The 26,689-nt window shown below is 50.9% G+C and overlaps 2 protein-coding genes across 11 annotated transcripts in view; one reads left to right on the top strand and one right to left on the bottom strand.

Moving 5' to 3' along the window:
- Window positions 1-991: 991 nt before the first annotated feature.
- RNF34 (ring finger protein 34) lies at window positions 992-9,640 on the top strand. 2 transcript variants are annotated; one of them, XM_038151975.1, is made up of 6 exons: window positions 992-1,075; window positions 3,998-4,216; window positions 5,543-5,932; window positions 6,265-6,318; window positions 6,540-6,741; window positions 7,818-9,640. In XM_038151975.1, the coding sequence occupies exons 1-6, from the start codon at window positions 1,070-1,072 to the stop codon at window positions 8,003-8,005; spliced, it is 1,059 nt and encodes a 352-aa protein (XP_038007903.1). In that variant the 5' UTR covers window positions 992-1,069; the 3' UTR covers window positions 8,006-9,640. The 2 variants fall into 2 exon arrangements, with proteins under 2 accessions (XP_038007903.1, XP_038007904.1); XM_038151976.1 differs by lacking the exon at window positions 992-1,075 and adding an exon at window positions 1,096-1,646.
- Window positions 9,641-9,844: 204 nt separating this feature from the next.
- KDM2B (lysine demethylase 2B) overlaps window positions 9,845-26,689 on the bottom strand; it is a 105,970-nt gene continuing 89,125 nt past the window's right edge. For 6 of the 9 annotated variants that reach the window (XM_038151965.1, XM_038151967.1, XM_038151970.1 and 3 more), the window contains 10 exons: window positions 26,333-26,557; window positions 22,974-23,117; window positions 18,489-18,575; window positions 17,610-17,879; window positions 14,719-15,395; window positions 13,159-13,322; window positions 12,562-12,723; window positions 12,208-12,309; window positions 11,665-11,883; window positions 9,845-11,103 (listed from right to left, as the gene is read on the bottom strand). In XM_038151965.1, coding sequence (XP_038007893.1) covers window positions 10,922-11,103; window positions 11,665-11,883; window positions 12,208-12,309; window positions 12,562-12,723; window positions 13,159-13,322; window positions 14,719-15,395; window positions 17,610-17,879; window positions 18,489-18,575; window positions 22,974-23,117; window positions 26,333-26,557 — 2,232 coding nt within the window. In that variant the 3' untranslated portion in view covers window positions 9,845-10,921. The remainder of the gene's footprint in view (window positions 11,104-11,664; window positions 11,884-12,207; window positions 12,310-12,561; window positions 12,724-13,158; window positions 13,323-14,718; window positions 15,396-17,609; window positions 17,880-18,488; window positions 18,576-22,973; window positions 23,118-26,332; window positions 26,558-26,689) is intronic. The other 3 variants (XM_038151966.1, XM_038151968.1, XM_038151974.1) reach the window with 3 other exon arrangements.

Below are 26,689 nucleotides of genomic sequence, written 5' to 3'. Positions count from 1 at the left end.
GTGTCCCTGCCATGGCACGGGTGGCACTGGAAGGCTCCACAGAGGGAGAATCCTCCCTGGGCAGTTCCACCTCTGCCACCCTCCATGGGAAGCAGCTCTTCCTCATGTTGAGGTGGAACTTCTTGTGTTTTCATTTATGGCCATTCCTCTTCGTGCTGTCACTGGGCACCACCAAAAAGAGCCTGGCACCATCCTCCTGGCACCCCTTGGAGATGTTGGCATGGACTGATGAGATCCCCTCTGTGTCCTGTCCTGCACGCAGCTCCCACAGCCTGTCCCTCTAGGAGAGCTGCTCCAGAGCCGTCACCGTGTCCGTGCCTCCCGCTGGGCTCTGCCCTCTGTCCTGCCTGAGGGGCGCAGGGCTGCACACAGCGCTCCAGGCGTGCCACGGCCGCGTGCAGGGGCGGCAGCACCTCGGGTGGCACCATCGCTGCCACTGTCAGTGACACCATCGCTGCCACCGCTGCCACCCCCGGTGTCCCATCGGTGCCACCCCTGGTGCTCCATCAGTGCCACCCTCGGTGCCCATCAGTGCCACCCCTGGTGCTCCATCAGTGCCACCCTCGGTGTCCCATTGGTGCCAACCCTGGTGCTCCATCAGTGCCACCCTCGGTGTCCCATTGGTGCCAACCCTGGTGCTCCATCAATGCCACCCTCGGTGTCCCATCAGTGCCACCCTCGGTGTCCATCCGTGCCACCCCTGGTGCTGCATTAGTGCCACCCCCGGTGTCCCATCAGTGCTACCCTCAGTGCCACCCCCGGTGTCCCATCGGTGCCACCCCCGGTGCTCCATCAGTGCCACCCTCGGTGCCCATCGGTGCCACCCCCGGTGCCCCCGCGTGTCCCGGCCCCGCTCGGGCATTTCCGCGCCCCCTCGGCCCCGCCGTGTCCTCTGCTACCATTGGTCGCTCCCGCTCGCCGTCGGGGCGCAGCAGCCAATAGACGCGCGGCGCGGCGGCGCGGCAGCCAATGGCGTGCGGCGCGGCGGCAGGGCCCGCCCTCCGAGCGGCGGCCCGGCGGGGTCGGCGCGGGGCGGGGGCGGCGCGGCGCTGGAGCGGCGGGAGCGGCCATGAAGGTGAGGGGGGGTCCGCGACTGTGAGGGCTGCAGCCAGCCGGGGAAAGCGCCTCTCCCTCCGCGAGCAAGGGACGAAGGAGGAGGGAGCGAAGCGGGGAGGGTAACGGGCCCGGGAGCCCGGCGGGATGTCCGGGCCGCGCCGCCCCTCGGGCTCGCCTCAGGCCGCGGCCCCGCTGTGAGGGGCGCCCGGGCCCGCGGGCCGAGCTGAGGCCCCGCGCTGAGTCAGCAGCCGGGCAGGGCCCGGCCGGGCCTGTGAGGGGCACGGCGGCTCCCGGAGCCCCGCTCGCTCCCCTGAGGCGCCGCGTCGCGCCCGGGGCTATTGGCCCGTCCCGGAAAAGCTCTGCTTGGTCCAAAGGTGGGGGTAAAGAGGAAGTTTCAGTTAAAATGATGGAAAATAAATCCCTCCCACCGCTCGCGTGTCGTTCTGCCGCTTGGGTAGCACACCCAGGTTGCACAGGTGTGTCAGGAGCAGCAGGTGAAATCCTCGTCGGGTAACTGAACAGCCTTAAAGCTGAAAACGACAGCCGAGAAGCTGGAACGCAGGATTTTGCTCCTATGAAATGCACTTAAGGTATGGATAGGGACGATACCGATGGCAGCTTGTCCATAGGAGTGGAGACTGATGGTTTTGGTGCAGAAACAAGGAATGTTTTGATTCATTCTCAAGGAAGGGATATTTTGTCTTGGCGTGTTTAATTTGTGTGTTGTGTTGGTGCTTTTCAGCACGGTGCCGTTTCTTTTACAGAGCAATATGGAGAGTCTAGACGCTGTAATTCAATTATCAGTTAATGACCTGAGGGCGCAGAAGGAATCCGCAGGTGACGTGGGCTAAGGAGACAATGCCCACGTAGCCCTGCCTTTCACCTTAAGTGAGTGGTTGGCAGCAAGATAAAGAGGTTTTCTGTTCATACCAACAACTTCGGTGTGTCCAAAATGGACAGTGAAAAGTTCCTAAAAATATATATGTTTGGTGTTGACAGTGATGTGTGAACAGTTGTTACAGGCTCTGGAATAAAATAAGTCCAAGAAGCAGGTGTTAAACTCAGCCAGGGCTGTGCTATCAAATGTCTTGTGTCCTTTCAGTCATTGTGTGTCCTGCTGCTGCTGTGACCCCCTGAACAGGCCATAGTTGTGTAAAATGGAAGTTGAATTTTGACAGATCCTTTTGGTTCGTTATTTTATTTTTCTGTTATTTGTATGTGGCTGCTTTAAAATGTTTCAGGTACATAATTAGCTCCTCAGTTTTGAAGAAGAGGTGAATGAGAGGACTGGCTGTGTTACAGCTTTCCCTTAAGATGAGAGGAGGTATTTTTCAGAAGTTCCAAGTTCTAAACTCAGAGCTCTGCTGGACTGTCATTGCTTTTCAGGATGTATTTCTGGAAAGTTAATTGCTCTTACCTAATAAACCAGGATAATTATGTTTTGTCCAGGGAAAATGAATATTAATGCGTTTCCACAGTGCTTGCAATGGACAACTATAAAACAAGCTTTGGTCTGAGGCTGGGTGGGAGCTCCAGGCTGGAGTGAGCTGTGGGAGCTCCCTGCAGCTCAGGGAAGGGCTGCTGGACTTCATCCCCTGGAGGAAGCTGAGGGAGATCTCCTGGGGTGCCCGGGGCACAGAGGGTTCTCGCTTCACCAGGATGAATGCTGCTGTTGAAATGCCCACAGCGATGAGTGGATTGAACAGATGAGAGGATTTCATTAGAATGTGTATTTGATGTTGTAACTGAAGCTCCTGTTCTTACCTTTTGTGCTCGGTGCTTTGAAGGGAGACTGGCCCGTCCCCAGTTGTTCTGGCATGAAGTTCCCACCGATGTAAGAGGATTGTGTTCAGATCAGGGCAAATGTGCAACTTCGTGCAGAAATTAGTGTGGTTACGCCAGGAATTAAAGCACCACCTTGCAGAGCTAAAGTTTGTGTCCTGGTTGGTTGGGGTTTTACAGCAAGGTTTAAAAGTCTCAAAAGCAATGATTTTCTGTCTTGGTGCCCTGGAGTGAAAAAGGGGACAGCTGTTAAAGAAAAAAAGTATGAAAAAATAGTGGTGCTTAAAGGAAGTTGTACGCCTCAGTTTCCTTTCAGGGAGAACCTGATGTGATTGTTTGCCCCTTGTGTTTTTTCTAGCAGGTCTCAGGGAGCCACCTGACAGTGATTAAACTGTGACCTGCCCAACTCGAGTCCGAGTTCCACCTTTAAGTAGAATATGAGCTTTGGATAGAGAATCAAGTGCCTAAGGCTTCCAGGGATAAAAAGCAGCACTTTGTTTATGTGTTCAAAATTTCCACTCTTTCATGTGACTTAAAACTGAAATACAATCAGTAGAAAATAAACTTATTTAGATTTATTTTAACTTTTGTTAGACATTCTGTAAGGCAACAAAGCAAGGAGGTTCAGGGAGATCTTGAAAAATGTTTTCTTCTCGGTGAAACCAGGCTGTAATTATCTTCTGCCGAGGGTTGGTTTTCGAGTTTGAAAGCCAGGAATGTGATTTTAGAGAGAGTTTTGTTGTGAGTCATGCAGAGCTGGGTGAGTTGTGGAGCAGATCGTGCAGGGACAGTTGTGCATTCATGGTGGGAGTTGCTGTTTGTGTCCCGTTGGGGTTTGCCCTCACCTGCAGTGGGCTCTCAGCTGCTCCTTGGCTCTGCTGTTGCATCACTCCTCAGACTCCTGCCTCTCTCTGTGGGGAATTCTCCAGAGGAGGAGAGCCGAGTGGGAGCTCCCCGTGCCCGCCGTGGCCTCTGGAGGCAAATCTTCCCCACCGTGGGTTTCAGCGAGCGGAGCTGGTCTGGCACAGCCGGGGTCCCGCTGGCACCGCGTGCTCCTGGGACGGTGACGGAGGGAGTGGAGCAGCTCCTCAGCAGCCGCTCCCATCTGACCTGGGCTTCCAGATCCTGATCTTCTGCCTTTGCTCTGTGATGTTTTCAGGCGGGAGCTACTTCCATGTGGGCTTCCTGCTGCGGGTTGCTGAATGAAGTCATGGGCACGGGAGCAGTGCGTGGCCAGCAGGCTGGCTTTGGGGGAGGTGCTGGCCCCTTCAGGTTTACACCAAGCACCGGCTTCTCAGCATACCCAGCTCCTGCTGCAGCCCGCACCAACATCGTCTGCAAAGCCTGTGGAGTTGCCTTCTCATCTTCCAGGAAAAAAGTGAGTATATTTCCTATTGCGCTGGATTTTTACCGCTCTGAACTCCTCTGTGGCATACTGGGAGATGAGCGTTTTTCTCAGAATCCTGAGGCAGATCCAAGCCTCAGGGAGCAAGGAAGTGCCTTATTCTGAGGTCACAAGAAATTATTGTCAGCCAGGATGAGAAGTTAGTAAGTCAGTCTGATGTTCATTAGTCAGCGACACTTTGGATCTGCGCTGGCCTGGAAATTGATGGGCTCTGATTTGTAAGATAAACGTGTTAGCTTTGGGATCTTGAACAGTAAAGCAAATCTGCTTTTGAAGATGGCTCCAAATACTGGTTGAGTACTGGAGTGAACAAACTGGGTGATGGAAAAGTTAAAAACTCACAATACAGTATGAGAGTTTCTTTCTGGAACTTCTCATGCATTTCTGGTTGTTTCCTGATCAGCTTTAGTTCTGCTCAAGGCTGTTGTGTTCCAGCAGCCTCTTCCTTCTTTGGGAAGCAGATAAATAAAATTAATGCAGATAAATAAAACTGAGATTATTTTATTATTTCTGTGTATCACAACTGTCCAGGATTGTTATTTTGCCCCCTCAGTGACCTAATCCTCTGCAGCTCTTTGAGATGAAGCCTCTTCCCTCAGTTTGGGTGTTGTTTTCCCCTTCTGTGTCCTGTTCACATGGCAAGGCTTTGTTGAGTGAAGCGTTGTGTGGGAGCATTTCTGAAGCCAGTATTAATTTACAATAATCCTGGAAACCTTGAGCAGTTGGGGTTTGTTCACAGCAGCTGGAAGCTGACAGTCTTGTGTATCCCAGCTTTTGTGTATTGTGAGTCCTTTGAACAAAGCTCTCGTCAGAAGTGACATCTGTGCTTTTGGGAGTATTTCCCTCCCATGTGATTCATCACGTGTGAAGCCTACTTTGACTTCTTGCAATCAGTTGAGGAAGCAGTAGGTTCTCTGGTTTGGGGTTTTACTGTTGTTTTACACACATGAAAGGAGCAGTGACAGTACATTCAGAAGTATTTTAACAGACCATAAAATTGGTTTTAGTTTCGTTTGTTGTCTAAACTACAACTTGAGCACTTTATTAATTTGTTTATTCATAATATTTTTCACTGAAACCTCAAATCAGCTTCAGTAGTGCCAGAAAACCGAGGGACTCCCTTGGAACACTTGCAAAACTGACAGGGCAGCTGTCTGTGTTTAAATCTTAAAAATCATGTCTGTCACAACCGACAGTGGGAGAGCCAATAGTAAATTCTGTAGCCCGGAGAAGCAGAGAGCAGGGCCTGGGTTTGTTTCCTGTGAGCCAGAGCTGAACGGCTCCCTCCTTTCCCCTCAGCACGTGTGTTGTGACTGCAAAAAGGATTTCTGCTCGGTTTGTTCAGTCCTACAAGAGAATCTCAGAAGATGTTCCACTTGTCACTTGCTGCAAGAAACGGCCTTCCAGCGCCCTCAGCTAATGAGATTGAAAGTGAAGGATCTGCGCCAGTACCTGATCCTCAGGAACATCCCCACGGACACCTGCAGGGAGAAGGAAGACCTGGTGGACCTGGTGCTGTGCCACCATGGCTTGGGGACAGAGGAGGACATGGACGCTGGCAGCTTGCGCTCGTCGCGGTCACAGACCTCGGGCTTTTTCACCCATCCCTTTTCCACCTCTGTATCCATGTCAAACCCAGGAGAGCTTGCCAGCAGGAGGGGGAGCACAGGAAGTGGAACACCTTCACGGGTACAGTGGTTAACATGTTTTATGCAATAGCATTGATTTATTTTATATATACATGTATTTTTAATAGTTATGTTAATTTAAAATAAAACACCAATTGATACAGTTTGGAGGGGCAGGAAAAATGCCTTTTGTACCTTGCACCTGAAAGCTGGAGATAATTAGCAAAGATTCTTAATTCATGTCAGAAGTGACTTAAACCTGGAATGATTAGTAGCAATTGAAACTTCAAAATGTCATTTCATTCTCACCTGAGATCACCTTGGAAGGAAGGAAAGTGTTTTATAAGGGAATAACATGGGTTTTTATCCTGATGAGTTTCATTTTGTACACAGGGACAAACTGAAACGTCTGTGAATAATGAAGAAGAAGAAAGTGCAGAAGAGCAGGTGAGATATCCAAAGAATTTTTGGCATGTGACACCATAAAGTGTTCTATATCTGCCAGCATTTGGCCTCTTGCTCTGGTTCTTCCAGAGTTTGCTGTGTCTAGCAATGACTGTGTGCACACGCTGGCTTTCAAAAAGAATTAAACTTTAGCCAAGCTGCTGCAGCTTCACGTGCTCTGAAGCAAGCAGGGCAGTTAAAACCACACAACTGATGTGTTTCAGACCCCGGGGCTGGGCAGGAAGAGAGCGAGGGCCTCCCTGTCCGACATCTCCAGCCTGGAGGACATCGAAGGGATGAGCGTTCGGCAGCTGAAGGAAATCCTCGCCTGCAACTTTGTCAACTACTCAGGATGCTGTGAAAAATGGGAACTTGTGGAAAAAGTGAGCAGGCTGTACAGAGAGAGCGAGGAGAACCACAAGACACGTAGGTTTATACTTAATTTCTGCTTTCTTAAGACTACTGAGTTTCTGGTTTCCAGTTTCTGGTTTGGTTCTGCCAGTGGAAGAACTTGGTACGTGACCTCTGTCTGCTCTGCTGGAACACCTGGAAAATGTGTTTTAACAATGCAGGGTGCCCCTAGAGTAGCTGAACATGGCTGTAGTGATTAAACAAAGCTTTCCAGGGTTGTGCTGGATTTTTGAGACTTTCTTCCAAAGCTTGGAGAGCTCAGCTTTCACGGTGAAGGTAAAATTGCACAACTGAGAACTGGTTCCTCAGAGAGCTGCAACTCGGCACCTCCCTGTGCTTTGCTGGGTTTCACAGGGCGTTAGCCAGAGCTGCTCTGTAGCTGTGCAGATCAGGGCACTTTGGGTCTGTTAGTGCAGAATTGAAATCTACAGTGACAAGTCCAGGTGCTTTGGTCTCAGTGCACACTTCCATAAGGTTGTTCTGTGGCTGCAGCTCAGTGGCTGCTGTTCTGCCCTCTGCTCCACACAGCAGTTGGAGTCTTTCACTTGTGTAATTTGTCCTCAGACCAGTTCTTTCTTACACAAAACTTGGGAAAAAACTGGAAACTTCAGGTTTTTTTTTTTTTTGCCATGATCTGGTGGAATGTTCAGTTCTTGATGGGGATGGTGACTATATGCAGTGAAACTTGACAGGTTTGTTCACTTCTGCCACCTTTATGGCCTACTTAAGGCTTCTGCTTCTTAGTCTGCTTTATTATTATTGTGTTTAATCTTCTGAGGAAAGTGTTCTGCCAAACAGTGAGCTCCGACACGGAAAACCAACATGCTCTGAATTTTAATCCACGTTATTTCGCAGTCATTACATTCGGAATTGAAAACAGTTCCTTGAGTTTAAAGAATGAAGCCAAATATTGGATGTTCACTTGAGGGGCTTCCTAGTTCTTATTTCTTTGCTTATTTTTGGAGGAATATAGATTAATTCATAGCTGGGGGTTAAAAAAGTTCATGTGAGGGGACAGAGCATGGCTGGGCTGGAACTGCCCTGGCTCTGCAGGGCCCAGAGCCGTGACCTCCCTCTCTGTTGGTTTGCAGAGGGGGAGAGGATGCAGCTGAACGAGGACGACGACAGCCTGTGCCGCATCTGCATGGACGCCGTGATCGACTGCGTGCTGCTGGAGTGCGGCCACATGGTCACCTGCACCAAGTGCGGCAAGAGGATGAGCGAGTGCCCCATCTGCCGACAGTACGTTGTGCGGGCCGTGCACGTCTTCAAATCCTAACCCAGCCCTGCCCCCATGCCCCGGGCAGGATTCCTGTGGGCAGGATTCCTGTGGGCAGGAGTGCTGGGCCCTGGGGCACGCGGCAGCGTTGTCGTTTTGGTTAAACTCGGCCTTTTCAACGTCAAGATGTAGAAGTCGGTGAAAGGTTTTTCAAGCAGCTCCTGCAGCGCAGGGCTGGGCAGGCCCAGGCGCTGCCCCACTGACCTTACAGCCCCACAGATGGTTGGAGTCAAACTGTTTACAGCAGTTCTTGCTCTCTTCTGAAGAATCTCACCTGCCCTTACGCATTCAGCACTCGGCAAGTGGTCAGCAAACACCTCTGCTTGAGCCTGTTAGCCCGTGGTGTTGTCTAGTGCATTAGAAGCAATGAATATATCGGTTGATTATTCAGCTTTTCCCTAACGATAGAATGTATCTGTTCCGACAGCCTGGCCGCCGAGCCGGGGTCGGACACAGCTTAGGAAGCACTGCCATGAACTGTTCCCGCACAGAAGCCCTTAAGCAATCTTGCTTTACGCTGATTGCTCCCTCTGAATGTCTGTCATGAGACGTGTGCTGTCTTGGCTGTTCTCTGTCAGTGTGCAAAACACTCCATCACTCTGCAGGGCTCAGGGGCCACACGGGCTCTGCCTGGTGGCTCCAGAAACCAGTTCCGAAGTGGTTTTTAGTTTAGGAATAAACTATTTTTTTAAGAAGGGGTACTATAGTAAACCATGTTAGCGTGGTCCTCAATCCACTCATGCCTGTTGTAACTATTACTCTGTGATGATTGTACTCCATGTGCCGACAGCCTGATGCCTGATGTTACTGTGAATCCCGACCAGGGGCGCCAGCTCCTCGCTGCTAACGTGGAATGTACGGCGTTACTAACCTTAACTGGGGAGGGGAGGCAGGAGCAGGGACAGGTTTTGTTTGAAATCTCCTGTTCACGGACTTTCAGCCGAAGCCAGGTCACCCAAAGCAGCTTCCCAGGGGCTGCTGAGGCCCCGTGCTGCTGCCAGCCCCCGGCCCAGGGGCAGGCTGAGCTTTGTGCCGTGAGCTGGGGTCCAGGTCCTCTTGGGGCAGGAATTGTAAGGGGCCCTGGAGGATGTCTGTGAGCAGTGACCTGGGGAAGGGAGCAGCGAGAGGAGCTCGTGCTGGGGCGAGAACAGGACCCATGTGACCCAAGCATGGCCACGACTGGGATCGGTGAAGCTCACGGTGGCAAAGAGGTGAGGAAGGACCATGTGTGTCCAGTTATTCTTTAAGCAAAGTTGGTTAAAAAATGTACAGTTTCTCCTTTGATTTCCCATGTGGCAGCAAAGTTCCAGAGCCAAGGCTGTGCTTGGCTGAGGGTGCAGGACCTGAGAACTGGACTGTGCTGCACTGGCACCTGCTCTCATTTTTGTGACTGGCTTGGAAGAGAGAAAGCAGCTCCTCCTCACTCAAAACACAGCTCCAAGCTCTACTGGGTATTTTTCAGAAGGGAGCAAACCTCTCAATGGCTTTATTTTTTAGAAGTAACTTTTTAAAGGTACTTAATTCCTGGAGTCTGTCCAGAGGGGAGGCTAATGAAGACAGACATGCCCTCGGTGTTATTTCCATGCTGCTCGTTAGCCACTCGAACTCAATAAAGATGGGTGATGGGCTCTCTCAGCCTCTGTCTCTTTTCTTACCCAGCCCTGGCAGTGCCGGGGGTTACTCAGCTCCAGGTTTAATGTTCTCAAGCTGTCCGTGCTCCTGGAGCCTGCTCTGGGCAGATCCCTGGCTGTAACAATGCCCTGGAAAGTGCTCGGAGCCCTGGGCCAGAGCTCCCTGCAGCCACCCCCTGCCCCGACAGAAACGCGCAGAGCCAGCGCCTGTTTTTGTACAATTGTTTATACAAATTCAACAAAGGTAAAACTGCATCAGGAAGGTCTACGAAAACAACACCGTACAACAATGGCACTTATGAATGCAGAATTTTACAATCAGGAAATAACCATGTTATAAACCTTAAATGAGAACTCAACTCACACTTCAAAGAAAGAGAGACTACGTTTGACCATTTATTCTACTGCTGGACTCACTGTATAAATTAATTTTATATTGAGTACAAGAGCTCATGCTACAGAGTGAAACCCTCCTATGTGCAAAAGCTGAAATTGGAATTTTTTTAAAATTTTGAGAAAAAGGTGATTTCTATACAGATAAAAGTGTTTTACTTCAACTATAATTTACACCTTATTTCCACAACATGCTTATGTCACTTCTGAAGTATACAAAGCAGGATATAAACTTCCATTAAAACATGCTTTAAGTTGAAAGTATGAACCTACTTTTCCTGACCTGGGCACGTTTGTAGATAGATACTGCCTACGAAGTATAGGTTAAGTTCTCGCCTACCATAAGTAAAGATAAAAATTGGCAATCAAAACCGAAACACTGGTAATGCATTCAAACATTGCATAAATAATTTTTAAACAATTTTTGTACAAAAATAGTTCTGCATAATGTAAGATGTAACAAAACAAAACGTGTTAAGAAGGCAGAAATGCAGTGCGTGGTCCACTTAAATGACACCAACTTTTTTTTTTTCTTGTTTTAAGAAATGAAAAGCAGAAATCAAATTTACACTACCAAGCACATGCTGTGGTACTTTAAATAACAGTATTTCTTGGAGCTCAGTCGTCTTCCAGGGTGTGAACAATTATCATCGGTAACAGTCGCCTTATGAATTTGCATAAGAGCCAGTGCAGGTCATCCCAGGTGGACTGAATTAGTGGCACAAGTTGAAATTCTTAACATGGGTAGTTTCACGTTGTTCTCTCCTCAACAAGAGTTGTAAAATCCAATCGCGGCATTTTCTGATATTCCAAGTTCCCAATTGAAAATAAAATCCCTACGTGTTCTTAGTCCCTTCCCCCCCTCGCCCCAGTATTTACACGAGTCCTTTAACTAACTCAGTTTTTGCAGAAGTTTTTCTTCCACCTGCCCGAACTGGACGCTCACGGACATCTCTGCTATGAACTGCTCACAGCCCTCCTTCGTCACCTGCTTGCAGTACCTCAGGTCGATCTGGCAGATGTTCCCACAACGTTTGAAGTAAGACAGGCACTGGTCAGTGACCTTATTGCAGTCTGGGGAGAGCAGAGGGGAGGAATTCAGCACCGATTTTTTCCTCCATCCAGCACGAGGAATCCCCACACCAGCTCCATCCCCATCCCCAGCAGAGGAATCCCTGCCAGCTCCATCCTCATCCCCATCCCCAGCAGAGGAATCCCCACACCAGCTCCATCCCCAGCAGAGGAATCCCTGCCAGCTCCACCCTCATCCCCATTCCCATCCCCAGCAGAGGAATCCCTGCCAGCTCCATCCTCATCCTCATCCCCAGCAGAGGAATCCCTGCCAGCTCCATCCTCATCCTCATCCCCAGCAGAGGAATCCCTGCCAGCTCCATCCCCATCCCCATCCCCCAGCTGTTGTGTAACCCAGGGGATCAAGCCAGGCAGCCCAGATGTGGAGAAAATCCCCCGGGAGGATGAGTGTGGATACAACAGCTCCTGGCAGCTGCGGGGCCGTTTCCACCAGCGGCACAGCGTGGCAGCAGCTGCTGCCAGGGAGCTCCACCAGGAGCAGGCGGGGCCGGGTCCAAGCCCCCTCACAGCTGGGATGCCCTGGCAGCTCCCCGCATCCCTCACCTGATAAATTAATTTCCGTTAAGGAGTCGCGCGTGGTGGTTCCGACGGCGGTCAGCAGGTTGATAGACTGATCTGTCACGTGGTTACAGTAACTGAGATTGAGTTTGGAGAGCAGGGGCATGTGCCTGATGATCAGCCGCAGCGAGGCGTCCGTGATGTCCAGCCCGGCCAGGCGCAGCTCCACGATGTTCCGTAGCTTGCTCCGGTTGTCGATCTGACCTGCAGAGCGGAGGCACCGGTCACTCCCACGCGCCCCACCCCGCGCCGCCAGCATCTGCGGGCCTCTATGAAATGCACCGTGAGGCACGGCACCGCTGCCCTGGGTCAACCTGGGACGCTTTTGCCTGTCTGGAGCTTTGGAGGGAACGTCAGCAGGAACGCTTGTCTATTTTTGGAACAGGCACGTGGACAAAGCCACCTCCTGATTTCAAAACAAAAGGGATGAAAGTAACTGCAGGGGCCCAGCGGAATTACGAGTCGGGAATAAGCAGTAGGCTGTGCAGTGCATGCCAGAAAGCAGATCTGATTTGCTCAAAATTTCACCTGAGCTGAAATCCGGGCGAATGTGGCATGACCCACAGAACTGCTCCTTCCCTGAACTGGAAGAAAGTGTTTCCATACTCTCTAAAGTACACCCGTTGCAGCCTGAAGAGAAGAAAGTCAGACAGAAAACCAGCACAGCGGCTCAGCTGATGGTTCAGCAGCCAAAGACCATCCCTGGCACGCCGGGGCTCCAGCCAGGAGCGGTGCAAGTCACTACCTCGAACTCCCCGGGGGCAGCGCGGCCCCAGCCCCGCCGGGCTCGGCTGTGGGGGCTCCTGCCCGTCTGCTCCAGGGGGACCGAGCACAGAACTGGCCCCGGGGGTGGGACGCGGCTCCCGGGCTCCTCCCCCTTACCTGGCCGGTTGTCCGTGGGCGGGGACAGGAGGTCTCTCATTTGTGCGTCTTTCAGTCCTTCTGCCCACTGCACGTCCAGGGTTCGCAGCAAGGGACAACTGGAGCTACAAAGTGCCGACACTGCTATCCATGAGCACCCTGATAACAGCAGGTCCCGCAGACCTGCAGACACAGAACAGGTTGGAGCACTGGGACCTTCCCAGGCACATCCCAGTGACCCCCACTGGCACCCCCAGGCTGCTCTGACCACTGTCCCCTCCTCCTGCCCAGCTCTCCATCCGTCCCACCGCTTGGAACTTCACACTCCTTCCCCCAGTCCCCTCAGCCCTTTCCACAGCAGCATTCATTACTTGCTGGGCAAGACCTGCCTCAAATTATTGTAACTGACCATGTCAAGTAGTCAGAAAAAAATATTTTTGGCTCATTTTAACCCACTGATGCTTCATTTTCACACATCTCCAGCCCTCCTAGTAGAGTCTACTCCTCTTCTAGGCCACCCCAGTCCCTGGAGCCTTTCCCCAGAGGTTGCAGTTTAGATACAGACTGGTTTGTTACACAGAGTGGTTTGTGACTTGGTGATGGAAACACATCACTTACCTGGCAGTCTGTTGATAAGCCAACTCAGCTGCTTTTTAGATATATTTGTCCAGCTAAGATCAAGGGTTACAGGCTGTCTCCTAATAATGCCACTAAGCATAAGTGGAGTGATGGATTTACAATGGTTTAAATCTATTTTGGTCCATAATCTTTTGTCACAGCACCTACCCAAAAAGAAAAAAAAGCCAACAGCACTTAATTTGGCACTTGTTTGGAGTTTGATAAGGCTTTAAAAGGTGTCATTTAACAGCAGGAAAAACTACAGCATTGAACTGAAAATTGCCAAAATAAGGCCAAGTATTGCAAAGGTAAACACAACCCCACACAATGTTACGTAAGTTTCAAGTTTCTCCATCAAATATATCCTGCAATAAAGCATGGAATTATTTCCACAGAATTACAAGTGTCAACAACTTTGGATCCCATTTTAAGTCATCCCAGCACTTACTAAAATCCGTTTTATAGCCTGAAGACAAGTCACCACTTTTTCTTTATGTTTTGCCTATGAAGCCTGATTTAAATAATATCCCCATTTCCTCTGTGTTTTCCTTACTTAAAACGAGTAGAATTGGGAAAACGGATCCTCCCTCTCCTGCTGCATGTTTGTGTTTTCCCTATCCACGTGGATTATGTGTCTTTATGCTCTTTTTGGTCTCCAAGGGCAACACCACCAAGTCCTGATGAGTGTGCAGGAGTCTGCATTTTCTTCCTTTTTTGTTTATTAGCAAATACTGTATTTAAGTAGAAAATACATTTGGCAGGTTTCAGTGACACCAAGCAGCCCACGGAGGGGACACTCCACACACATCACCTCCTCCTGAATGATCAGCTCTCTACTCTGTGTGCTCTGTTAGGCTGTGCTGGAAAGGAGCCTGTTGAGTCCGTCTGTCCCTGTGCACAGAAGGAACCTGGGACAGGAGTCACCAGAGCCACAAGGCCTCTCTGAGGGGTCACTGAAACCTGTAAATGTGCACTAAAGCTGCTGCTGCTGTGCAGCCACAGCTGTGCCAGGGCCACACTACCCGAGCACAAGGGACACGCTGTGAGCAAACACCATCAACAAAGATTCCTGCAGAACGTGCTCTGCTGGCACAGGAACAGGGAACAGGCTGGCTCTCCACGTACCCTCCCCAGGGAGACAATCAGCACAGCCCTCGTGAGGAGCACACGGTGGGATCCTCACTATCTCAGGAGGTATTTAATAACTGAACTGCACAAATGCTGGCAGTCAGCAAGTCCTGGGGCAGAATGACACCAAGACCGAGCCAGCCTGGCTGTTCCAGCAGCAGGAACACTGCGGTGTCTGACTCCAGCACAGGCTGCTCTGGAGCCTGGCAGGCTGACGCCGAGTCTGACACGCACAGCTCCACCAGAAATGCTGGGAACTGCTGTTTCTGAGAAAGCAACATGAGACCTGCCACTTCTGCTGGTCACCCCTTCTGCCTGGGCTCGCCAGAGCTCCAGGGACAGCCCACACCCCCCCCCAGGAGCCAGCGGTGCCTCCATCACCCGCTGACCTCCCGTGCCCATCCACCACACCTCGCGTCCCGCCCTCCTTACCATCTGTTCCAGGTCTTGCAAACTCTCATACAGATGCACAAGTCTCTATGACTGAGGTAGCTAAAGACAGCCATCCAGACTTCCCTCTGCATCACGTGGGCTGCCCCATCATCCAGGGGGAGCGAGTCCGGAGGGGGGCTGATGGGAGGAGGCCGGATAACGTGCCGCTCCATCTGGATGCACTTGGGGGGCGACAGCGAGGGCGGGGGCCGGGCTATGCCCCGGGGGGTGCTGCGCAGGCCGGGCATGAGCTGGTGGTGCCTCAGCTCCCGGGGAGTCCCGTTCAACCCTTTGCTGAACCTATGGAGTCTCTCGCTGTTGTTCAACGCGCGCTTGGGTTCCTCGTTCTCGCTCTCGGGTTCAGATTTGATGGGTTGGTGGTTCTCGTTGGCAAGGCTGTTCTCGGTTTTTTGGATCTCCTGGTTAAGCTCTTTGCTGAGCTCCTTGCTCAGTTCCTTATTGGGAAGCCGCCTTTTCCTCCTCATCTTGAACTTCTTCTTGTCCCTGGGCTCGGCGCCCTCCGTGCTGGGCCCTGCCGTGGGCGAGCTGGAGCGAGACTGGTCGCTATCCTTGGACCTGGGGGGCGCTTCTGGCAGCTCGTCCTCGGGCTCCTGCTTGAGGCGCCGCAGGGGTTTGATCATGGCAGTTCTGTCATCTGGGGCCTTCCACGATCGCCGCTGGAAGGGAGAGACGAGGGCTGAGTTCCATGCGGATGCTCCGCACAGGAGCCCTGCCCGGGGCCGGGCCCCCTGCCAGCGCCGGGCCCCACCCATCCCAGCCCCATCCCAGGTATCGAGCTCGAGAGGCAGCAGGATGAGGAGCCCGGCCATTGGCTCGCTGGACTCCAGGAGTGACAAATGCCCTGATTGACTGTGCAGATTCCTGCACGCTCCAGGGCCTTGCCCATCTCCGAGCGCGTCGTTTACACACAGCAGCATGCCATGGACAGCTTTGTCCACGGCGGGCCACAAGAACCCAGGCTTGGGCCACATCCACTGGGCACTCACATCAAACACTGCCCAAGCGCCCTCAGGCCATGGCCAGAAGCGCCATTCCCAGAACCTGTGGGATCACAGCTGCCATCCCAACTGCTGGACACCCACAGCCTCATTTAGACACTTCAGATGCTCCTTTACACCCAACCAAACCCTGGCCATCCCCTCCAATCCCTGCGGAACAGGGGATGTGACAGGACCTTCCTCCTGCCCCAGTTCCTGCTCCCAACAAACTGCTCTGCACTCTTCCACACTCATCCAGCCCCTCTGATTCACCAGGCTGTGAGAGACACAAAGCAAGGCCCAGGAAGGCTTCAAGCCTAATCTGATCACCACAAGCAAGAAAGAAGTCAGCAGCTGTTAAAATGAAATGGCTCTAATAAGGAGATCTGGACTGGCAAGGACAGGGAGCTGCTGTGAGCACACTTGTTGTGTCACAGGGCCTCTGCTTTCGCTTTCCCAATAAACTAATTGGATCGAGGCAGTGGCTGTGTTCCCGAGTTTCAGGCCACGGTGCACGGTGGAGAAAGCTGATCACCCTGCCTTTAAATTAACATATCATAAAGGGAGAAGTCCCAGTAAGTAAGGACAGGTTAGAATAAAACATTACTGCATCAGGCAGGGCAGCTCCCAGCAGCCCTCACACGGGGCACTGCCGGGTGCTCTGCTTGCAGGCACTGGAATTCTGGGATCATGCCAGGCCGTGAGGGCAGCAGTGTGCCAGGGCATCCCTGGTCCCTGGGGGGGAGCAGGGGCTCCAGGATGGGCCGTGTCACTGGGGGAATGTTCAACCACACAGGGAGGGCCAAACATCAGTACAGGAACAGATTTTTATTCCTTGGGTCATCAAAGCACAACTGGCTGCTGTATTTAATACAGGACACCAGAAGAGAAAATATAAACCCAGATGGTGCAGCTGAACTATGCTGGAGTTAAAGGTTTCCATAAGAGAGAGATTCTGGAATTTCAAGTTGTAAATGGGATAAAGTTTTCTTTTTCAAGTTTGAGCTGTTGGAACAAAGTAAAAAGCCCAAACACTGTTGTGTTGTGTGGTAACGTGGTGACCCACAGTGCCTTCCTCACTGGGGGGATCCAAAGGGATGGGAAAGGGAAAGCACGGCCAGCAGGCAGCTGTGCATGAACTGCTACTGGGAATATTGCTCAGACATTTTCCATCCTGCAGCATCCCCACTGTCCAGCCTTGCAGGACTGAGTGACTCCCACCCCTGGGAGTTTCACAGGCAACACCAGCCCAGGCACTGATTCTGATTTTACAGCCATCAGCCACTTCAGTCACGAGACACAGTGAACAGGAGCCCTCATTTCTGCCTCTGCAAACCAGCACTTCTGCAGATCCCAAGTACCACGTTTTGGAATCTGCATGAAAATTCAGTGTCCCAGCCTGCCTGAGAGTCCCAATTGTCATGTTCAGGGCCAAGTTGCCTCACAACTGCTGGGAGCAGCTCCTGCTCTCTGCAGGCACCCCAAGGTGTCCTTTCCGAGGCTTCCCAGGGTGGCACAGCCCCAAACCAGCCCCAGAACAGCCGCCAGGCGCCACCACGTGGAGAGACCTGAAAAGGCTCCCATGAAAAATTGATTTCACCTTGTTCCTACTCTGAGCACCTTGTGAACACTTTTCAGTTGAAGTGGGTTTCCCAGTACCTTGAATAAAACAAGAGCCATGGCCCAGTGGTTTTGGCCTCTGAACATCAACCTGAGTGTCCCAGTTCAAGCCACTGTCCTGTCACACCAGCAGCTTTCACCAGAATGGTAAAAAATCCCAATTCCTCCAGGAACCATCCGGGACCTGGGCATGAGCTCCAAGCCAGGAGAGCAGAGCCAGCAGCCCCAGGCAGCCCAGGCCCTTGCAGAGCCAGCAGCAGGGCTGTGCCTTACCCGCTTTCTCATCGTGGGTTCCTGGGACTTCTCAAATTTCCGTTTCCTCCACAGATGCACCTCGTCAGACTTCCTCCTCAGGATGGAGTCAACCGGAGCCTTCTTGGAATGTTCCTCTGATTTCCGCCGGGGGGTCTCCTCGCAGTCCCCTTTCCGTTTGGCAGCGTCTGGCACTTCCTTGTTGTCTCTGTTGATTTTCTGCTCCTTCAGCAGCGAGCCCGGGAGATTTGACGCGTATTTAAATCCCGGTCCGCGCTTTTGCTTGTACGCCAGAGAGACACAAAACACAAACCAACTTTATACCTTATGCATCTCCCAGCTCTCCAACGCTGCTGGGCTGGTCACTTTTTAACTGACAAAATGATTAGTAAGGAGTTAGAAGTTTTAATTTTCCTGAGGTTGTTTTTCTAACCATGCACTTGCAAGTGTCTGTCTCGGTCTGCAAAGAAATAGTGTTTCACTAATTCCAACAGACACTGCAGGTTTTGCATAATTGCTTGTGAATTTTTAATTTCAGGAATTTTCATTGTCAAAATTAACATGCAGCAGTGCACAGAGCTAACCTAAATATTCCCCAGGTGCTGGGTGAAGTGTTGGTACAAGTATACAAAAATTACTGAAGAACAGAAAGCTGTGAGCTTCTCTCCTTCAACTCACAGAATCACCGTGGAGTGAACCACAGAAGCCTGGAATGGTTTGGGTTGGTAGGGACCCTAAAGATCACCTCATTCCAACCCCCCACCACGGGTAATTAGGAACAAAACCCGAATTAAGCACAAAACCAAAAGCTGGTATTGGGCTAAAGTCTATCTATAAACCAGAGGGAATGCTTAAGGTTTTGTATCTCATTCCAGCACCACTTATTCCCATTAAACTCACTTTTCCAGTTTTCCCTGCGTGGTTGCACTTTGGACACTCCCAGCAGTTCGGCAGCTCATCGTTAACCACACCATCCGATTCCTTCACCTGTGGGAGACACAAGCCTTCAGAGCCGTGCTGCACGAGCCTGCAGGGAGGTGATGATCGTTCAAGGCACACTGCACGGCTCCTTCTGCCCTGGGAGGGACTGCAGCCCTCGCAGGGAGCAGAGGCACCGTCCCGCTGGTGCTGAGCGAGCCCCGGCTGCCGCACAGCCACCCCTCCACGACGCTGGCCAAACACATCTGACAAAGGGCTCAGCTCTGGGCTTTCCATAAGGTCAGCGACAACCCCAACCCACACACTCTGCTCTGGGAACAACAACGGAGAACAGCCCGGAGCCCGAGCAACCCCCAAACCCAGGGCTGTGGCTGCACCCTCTCCAAATGCCCTCGCACACCTCGGGTTAGCAAAGCCCAGCCCTGTGTCCCCCTGGGGAGGCACAGCCTGATCCCTGCACAGGCAGGCTTCTCCCATCCATTAATCCCACGGGCATTTTTAGCAGCTCAGCACCCTGCACTGTAATCAAGTGTTCCTTAAAATACTTTTCTTTCAGGATCAGAACTAGCAGTCCCAGGCTGCAGCCCTCCAGCCCGTGTGCCAGTGGGGATGGAGGCTGCCAAGGCAGCTCAGAACAGGCTGGACACACAGAGCACTTCCAGGCTCTCACACCCCCAGATCCTCAGTCAGGGTAAGGGGGAGAGAGGCTGACGACTTCACTACCTCCAACACTGACATTCTGCTGTCTGAAACAAACTTATGTTTCGTGTTGTTACACTCCAGCAAAAGCACAATCCTGCCCTACACAGCTGGAATGCTCCTCATGTCTGGATTTTCACACAGGAGCCTGGAGTGCTTTCCAAACAGGGAACAGGCATTTCAGAAAAGACATTTCTGTGAATGAAAAGCAGAGCTAAGATACACCCTCCACATACATACACTCACATTCCCACTTAAGGGTTTCATTACATACTCAGAAATAAATAACTTGGAGGGAAAAAAAGAAAAATATTGATTTATTACTATTGCAGACAACAAAAACACGCTGCTGTCCAGACTAACAGCTGGGCACTGGCAGCAACAGTGTGGCTGCAGGAGACAGGAACAAGCACGGGCAGGGATCTGCAGATTTTTCATGTTTCTGAAACATTTCCTCCTCTCCTCCCAGCGCAGGGAAAAGGAACTGGCTGTGCAGGAGCAAGCCCTTGGATTTAGGAACTGCTTCCTCAAGTCCCTGAGCCAGACAGCAGCCATTCTAGTTTCACCATCCAGTGAGAGTGATGACATGTCAGTCTCTCAGCAAGACTCCTGGAGTTAATAAATAAGTAAATGAAGTGGGCAGAATTTAAATACTGGTTTTATCACAACTGTGTGCCTTTGAACCTTCTTTCCCATGGTAGGTGTAAGATACTCCAGGAGTTGTTGTATACATCTCTGCCTCAGGGGAACAATTCCTGGCCCAAGCCCAAGTTGGGAACAAGTTATTTCCCGCACTGAATATAGAACAAGTGCTGCTGAAGGGAAAGCATTACAGCTCTGTCCCTTCTGTGAAGTTTAAGGAACTGAACAGATGTGAGGAACTGTAAGCAAACTAATTAGACACACACAAACCTGCCACTGAATCTGTCCCAAGCCTTTCAGGCTGGGTGGGAGCCAGTTCTGAGTGTTTGCTGCAAACAGCAGGTGGGTGTCTGAGGCACAGCGGGAGGCGTCACAGAAACCTACCTGCAGCACGAGGTCAGCAGCTCGGATCTGAGCACCAGACCTCGTGCTGGGGACTCCACTTGGTAGGGATATGGAGACCCCAGGATGCTGCTCTGGCATCCCTGAGGGAGAGCCATGAATTCTGGCAGTGCCCAGGCTGAAACAGGCAGTGAGACACACCTGGGCTGAAGCTGTGCTGGAAAAGGCCTTTTTATCCCTGCTGCTCTGACAAGGCACCTAAATATTCACTTCCATTGTTATCACCACATCCAGCTGAGATGGAAAAGAACAGGCTCCTAGTGGAGAAAGAAACCCCCTCTCCCTAAGGAAAGAGCATCAGATGCTGCACTCAGACATGCTAGCCAGCAATGCCAGCAATTTGAGATGAAGCAAGAAAAATTCACCACTCTTGGTTCAACCCAAACACTGTGGAACAATGAAAGGCAGTGTTCATCCCAAAATCTCATGAGCTCCCTCTGGAAGCAGCGCTGCTCTTGCGAAACTCTCACCAAGATCATTTTCATAAGAAACCCGTTCAGCAAAACAAGCATTTGTGTTGGTGTGGTATTTTCAAGGAAAGAAGGCTGTCAGGAAGCTCCTGTGACACTTCTGAGGACATGGAACACCCTGCTGTCCCAGCACAGCTCCAACACCAGCACTGCAGGTGCTCTGGTGCCCAGGGCCCCCACAGAAGCCCCTCAAGGCTCAGCGTGCCAGGGCACAGGTACACCTGAGCCACCCTTAACTGAACTCCTCAGAGATCCTCTGGCACTGCTGTCTCATGGAGAAAAACCCCCAGAACACGAACAGCCTAATCAGGGAGCTGGAAGAAGATGGACTTCAAACCACAACCAACCTGCCCTGGAGAATAAATCACCCCCTGCATGCCCCAAACTACTCCACAAGCTCTGGGAGATGCATCTTGGAGGGAACTCACTCCACATGGGAATAAGGATATCTGCACTGATCCAGCTTATTCCAGTCTCCCCCAGTCAGACATTTAGCTGGAGATGACCAGCAGTTCACATGGTGCTATTTCCAAGTGGGACAGGAAGGCAGCTGCCCTGGGGCTGGGGCTGCATCAAAGGCTATTTATGGGCTCCATCCTCAGGGCTCAAGGGCTCAGCAAACATGTAAACATGGCTAGAGATTTCTGCCTTGCAGGAAATCATGGAACCCGGGAATAAAGAGCAAGGAAGGATCTAAGGAAGAGGCTCCATTTTCCTTTTGCTGTTCTCCTGAGCAGTCTCATCTCACCTTCCAAGATGATTCTGAAATTCTACCAGTGCTCTTTTGCCTCAGGAAATAAACAGCAGCAGTTCCCCACCACTTCAGCTCAGCAGAAGCAATGAGAAATCCAAATAAAAAAGGCACACAGTAAATCTCCCAGTGCTTAATTGTCAGGAACACCCAAAGCAACGCTGTTCCTAGTTACCAAAAGAGCACTCGGAACACCACACGTGTAAGACAACAAACAGCACTTGCCTGACTTCACAGACCTGACCCACATCCTGTACTAGTCCCAGATGTAGTGAGGGGAGAGGAAGTCATACCTGAGCTGCCACTAGACAACAACTGTCCTCTGAACTCAGCCCTGAGGTGCCACTGACGCTGCAAAGGCAGAGATGGGGGTGCACAGGGCACTTCCAGCAAGGCTTGGAACAGCAAAGCAAAATGAAGGTACCTCTGAAAATGAGCAGTTCCTTCCTCTGCTTCTTCAGCACCCAAAGTTTTGTTTCAAGCATAGCCAAACAAGCAAAGCTCCTTTTCAGAGCCCATCTGTGGCAGGAACTGAGCACCAGCTCCGTGAATCAGGGAGAAGGCACAGCTCTGGTTTGCCAGCTCCCCACATTCTGCTCTAATAAATGACAGCACAGAGCTTGGAGCAGCACCACGCAGAGCTCAGGAGAAATGAAAGGCCAGGAGAGCTTCACCCCAGGCTGCACAGGAACACACACACCTCTCCTCCCAGACACCCCAGAAGGGCCCAAACGCTGCTTTCTGGGGCACCGTGTGTCAGAACACATTTGCTTTGGCAAATCACTTTTACCATAAACAAATCAGCAACAGGAAATGGCTGATCAGCTGAAAGAAACCAGCTCTGGAGAAAGGCAGCTTCTACATGCTACCGCAGGAAGAGATGCCCAAAGTGACACTCCTGTTACCAGCAGAGAACACAGCTGCTCACAGGACTCAAGCCAGCCAAGGGTGAGCACTCCTGCACCTCGACACTCGCTCAGGCTGTCCTCCAGAGCTGCACTCCTGCCCCAACAGTTGCTCCAAACATCTTCAGAGCCAGCTGCCACCCCAAGGCACATCTGTGCCTGGACCTACACGAGCAGCCAATTGTTCATCTGTTCTTTGTGGGACTCAGGAAGAAGCTACTGACATGGATTTGGGAATATCTCACCCTCAAGTACAGGCAGACTGCTCTGCCTTCCCCATCCCAACTCAAACACCTCACTTCCATAAGCAAGGGGCAAAAAGAAACAATTCCACAAGATCTTCACACACTCAGGGCATGTCCAAAGCCAGGGTCCCTGCTCCCAGGGAATGCTGTGACATCAAGGACCCTCAGTGTGTGCCACAGAGGTCACCCTGCTCCTCACACCAGCTCTCTGCTCACTCATCTGTCCAAAGATAAAAACCTAAAAGCTCCCCAATTTCTGTGCACCACTTTTACATTAAGGTGATAACTAATTCAGCTTTTGTTTCCAACATGTATCACATCCTTGTACTCACCTTAAGGCATCCTGGGTGTATGATTTCATTACAAATGGAGCATTCCATTAGCATGAGATTAAACTTGCTCTCCTCCTCTTCCACGGTGTCCTCTTTCCCAGCTTCTCCACACACCAGACACACAGCAGTATGAGGCAGCACGGGCTGTTCACGGATCAGAAAGAGCTGATCAAGATATGGCAGACATGGAAACACAGGAGCTCAATGTGCACTTACAGCATCCTCACTGGAAGAGGAGATCAATTATTGTGCAAACTGACATGAAGGCAAAACAAAAAAAATTGTAACAAATTAGGGCTGGGTACCAGATCAAGCTCCACAGGACACGTTTCACCCTGCAGCAATACAGGCTCAGGGAACATTACTGGGATGGATGAAAATGCATTTTTGGTGGGTTCCTTGAATCTGTGAGCTGACACAGACATTGGCATGCAAGTCACTTCACCAGTGTACAATGGGAGGGGAAAGAATCACCCTAGAACATCACTATTCACATCCATTAGGTTTCACAATCCGAGCAGCAATTTGGCAGCTCCCGTATTTTACAGGCAGGGCAGACAGATGTTATGGGACCTGATCCAGGTCTCACAGCAAGCCCACAACAGAACCAAGAACAGCCCTTTTCCTGACTGGCAGTCCATTATCCAGGGCCCTGCTCCCATCCTGAGCACTGCAGAAAGCTCTGCTCACTTAGGAAGAGGATTCTTTCCTGCAAGTGTCACAAGTGAGATCACACAGATTTTTTTTTCTTTCTCTGAGGCAGAAAGGGAACTGCAGCATCTCACATACCTGTCACCCATGTCAAAGCACTGAATGCCACTCTAATTAAAAAGCAACCTTTTTGCTAATGATTAACAAAATTCTGGTCTGCAGCAATAAGGTATAAGCCTCATTACAAAAAAGAAAAGGAAGAACCTAAGCTGCCCACAAAGGGAAGTGCAATCGATTAGGCTGCCAGTCCTGAACTCCTGCACAGCCAGAAGCAGAGATGGGGCTTTTCCCAGCAAGGATCCTTTGTGGATGCAGTGAATCAATCCCTAAGAGAATACCTGCACACCAGCCCAAATTTCAGCATCAACAGTGCATCCTCCAGCAAGTTTCAGGCAGGGGGAAGCCCAGCTGCAGTGAGCCATTAGAGCACAGAGCATTTTGCCAACAGCAGTACAATTTTTCCTGCTGGGAGCAAGGGTGTCCAGGCAATCTCCTCTGTGCCACCACTGCCCGTGTCCCACTGACGGGCTGGAACAGCAGCTGGGCTGTCACAACGTGTCCTCCCAGCCCCATTCCATGCAGCAGTGTCCCAGGCACTCCTGCTTCCCTTCCTGATGGAACTGGTGATGCAGAGGAGGTTCCTGCTCTCTGAGCAGCAGTGCCACGGGCTCTCTGAAGGATTCTGAGCTTAATGAAAGTCTGTCTAGTTAATATTGTCAGTGTTATTAACGAAGGCAAGCACAGTCCCAGAACTGTGGGGATCATTACTTCCATAAAGCTTCAGCATCTTGCAGGGTCTTTCTGCTGGAAGCTGCTGGATGGGTACCACAATATTATCACTGCTGAATTGTTAGAGAACAAGAGCAAAGCCAACAGGATTGCTCACAGAAATGTAAAGCAACTTGAAAGGTACAACAATTCAATTCCTTCATTTTCTGGGCCTTTGCTGCTTTAAGAATTTGTAATTATCTCCCTGATATTTGCACCAACCTAGAAAGTGCAGAGAAGTCACTGTCAGTGCATGTGAGGGTGGGACAAGTAATCAGAGACCCCTGGCTACCTCTGTCCTAACTGAAAGTAAAACCCTAGGCACCAAGAAGAGAAATGAATCCTCCCTGGAAGACAGAGGATGACTACACTCAGCTAGAAGAGAGCCCAGATCATCTCCAAAAGGCTCAGCCTACGTTACTGAGAGTGGAACAGCTCAGTATGAAAGTTTCCTTCATCAGTGAGGATGAGAAAGCACACTGCAGCCCTAATTTAATCCTTCCACTAAAAAGGCAGCATGATTTCACTATTTCTTACCCCTGGAGAATAATAAATTCTTCATCCATGCTGTTCAATTCATGCCACACTCCAGGAAATCAAGTGTTCAAAGAAAAGACACTTGAGCTGCAAAAGCACTCTGCAGAAAGGTGGATATTCTGTGTACTTTACTGAAAGATCCAGCAGCGCTGAACCCAATCCTCCGTGTCAGGAACAGAGCAGAGCTCGGCACAGAACATGGAGTGAGCTACCAGGAGCAACTACTGGAAACCTTAAGTGCTTATCAGTTTTTTATCACTGTTAGGTGAAGTCATTTAATCCCTCCACTTTGGTCATCTCCTAAGAATTAAAAGAAAAATCCCCAAATACTAAGTGAAGGGAACTGTAATGAGAGAAATCAGTATAGACAGGGTGATATTTCAGTTATGAATAAACAACATTCCTTTCCTTAAAAAAACAACAACAAAAGAAAACCAAATCCATAACAACAGCATAAACAAGACCTTCTAAAGAATTAAAGTAAAAACTAAAGCTGATTTTTAGCCTTGAACAGAGTCACTGCAGACATGAGACCTGAGAAGAAGCTCCACAAGTCAGCATGGCAGCTACAGATTCAAAAGCTGCTTGAACAACTTAATGGAAGATTAATCTGTCAATATTTGTTAAACAGAAAGCTATCACTTGTGACTCAAGAAGCTCCTAAGTAATGTATCACAGGAGCCCAGGAAACTGACTGCCTGCTTGCCCTGTTCTGATGCTCTTTCCCTGACAGCCATTTCCAGTCCCTGAGGAAGACAAGCCCCGGGACTGATGGCTCTCTACCTCATCCAGATCAGACCCTCTGCTCTATGCCTAAGTAACAGCAAACAAATTGAAATTCAGATCTCTGGGACCCTGGGGCTGGGGTCATCAAAAAATCTTGGAGGCTGTCAGTCAAGGATTTCTCTCATCCTAATTTGTGTGGATAACATGGCAAAGATGACTGCAGGGCAGCTTTTCTCAGGAAATTCCAACATCCAAACCAAACACATCTCTTCATCCTTTGAATCAGAACTTCCTACTCTTCCCCTTTTCCCCCACATCCCAGAGTCTGAGGGTGACTTGAGCGCTGATTTTTGATGTAATGACAATCTCCACTTCTACACTGCTAAAAGGAAAACTGTCCCGTTAAGTTTTAGTAGCATTCCGGTTTAGGATTTGGGGAGGATGAAAAGCACTGGGGAAGAAGAGATCTGAGCTGGGAGGGCAGGGATTACACACTTTTGTCCGATGCACTTTAGAGACTCCTCAGAGCAGAGCTCCCAGCCCCACGGCTGATCACCCAGGAGACACAGCAAGAGGAAAGGACTCTGCAGGCGAGCTGCAGGCCCGGGCACACTTACAGCTATGCACTGCCTCATGATGCAGGACTGCTTCATCCTGCCGGGCCCCCCGAACTTCTTCATGTCCTTGCAGAAGTGGCACTCGCCGCACTCTGTCCGCAGACACGCCTCGCACTTGCGGCATCGCGTCCTCCGCCGCCGCGCGCCCGCCGTGCTCCGGTTGGCCGCGAGCTTCACCGCAGAGGCAGCGCCCAGCTTCCCCTTGGGCCGCCCGACTGCCCTGTTCTGCAAGAGACACACACACAGGGTGAGCTGGGAGACACAGGGTCAGCTGTGACACACACACACACAGGGTGAGCTGGGAGACACAGGGTCAGCTGTGACACACACACACAGGGTGAGCTGGGAGACACAGGG

This window comes from Motacilla alba, chromosome 15, assembly GCF_015832195.1.
Source record: "Motacilla alba alba isolate MOTALB_02 chromosome 15, Motacilla_alba_V1.0_pri, whole genome shotgun sequence".
NCBI classification, from domain to species: Eukaryota; Metazoa; Chordata; class Aves; order Passeriformes; family Motacillidae; genus Motacilla; species Motacilla alba.
The sequence above is the reverse complement of the archived record's forward strand: the minus strand, read 5'-3'. Positions and strand labels throughout refer to the sequence as shown.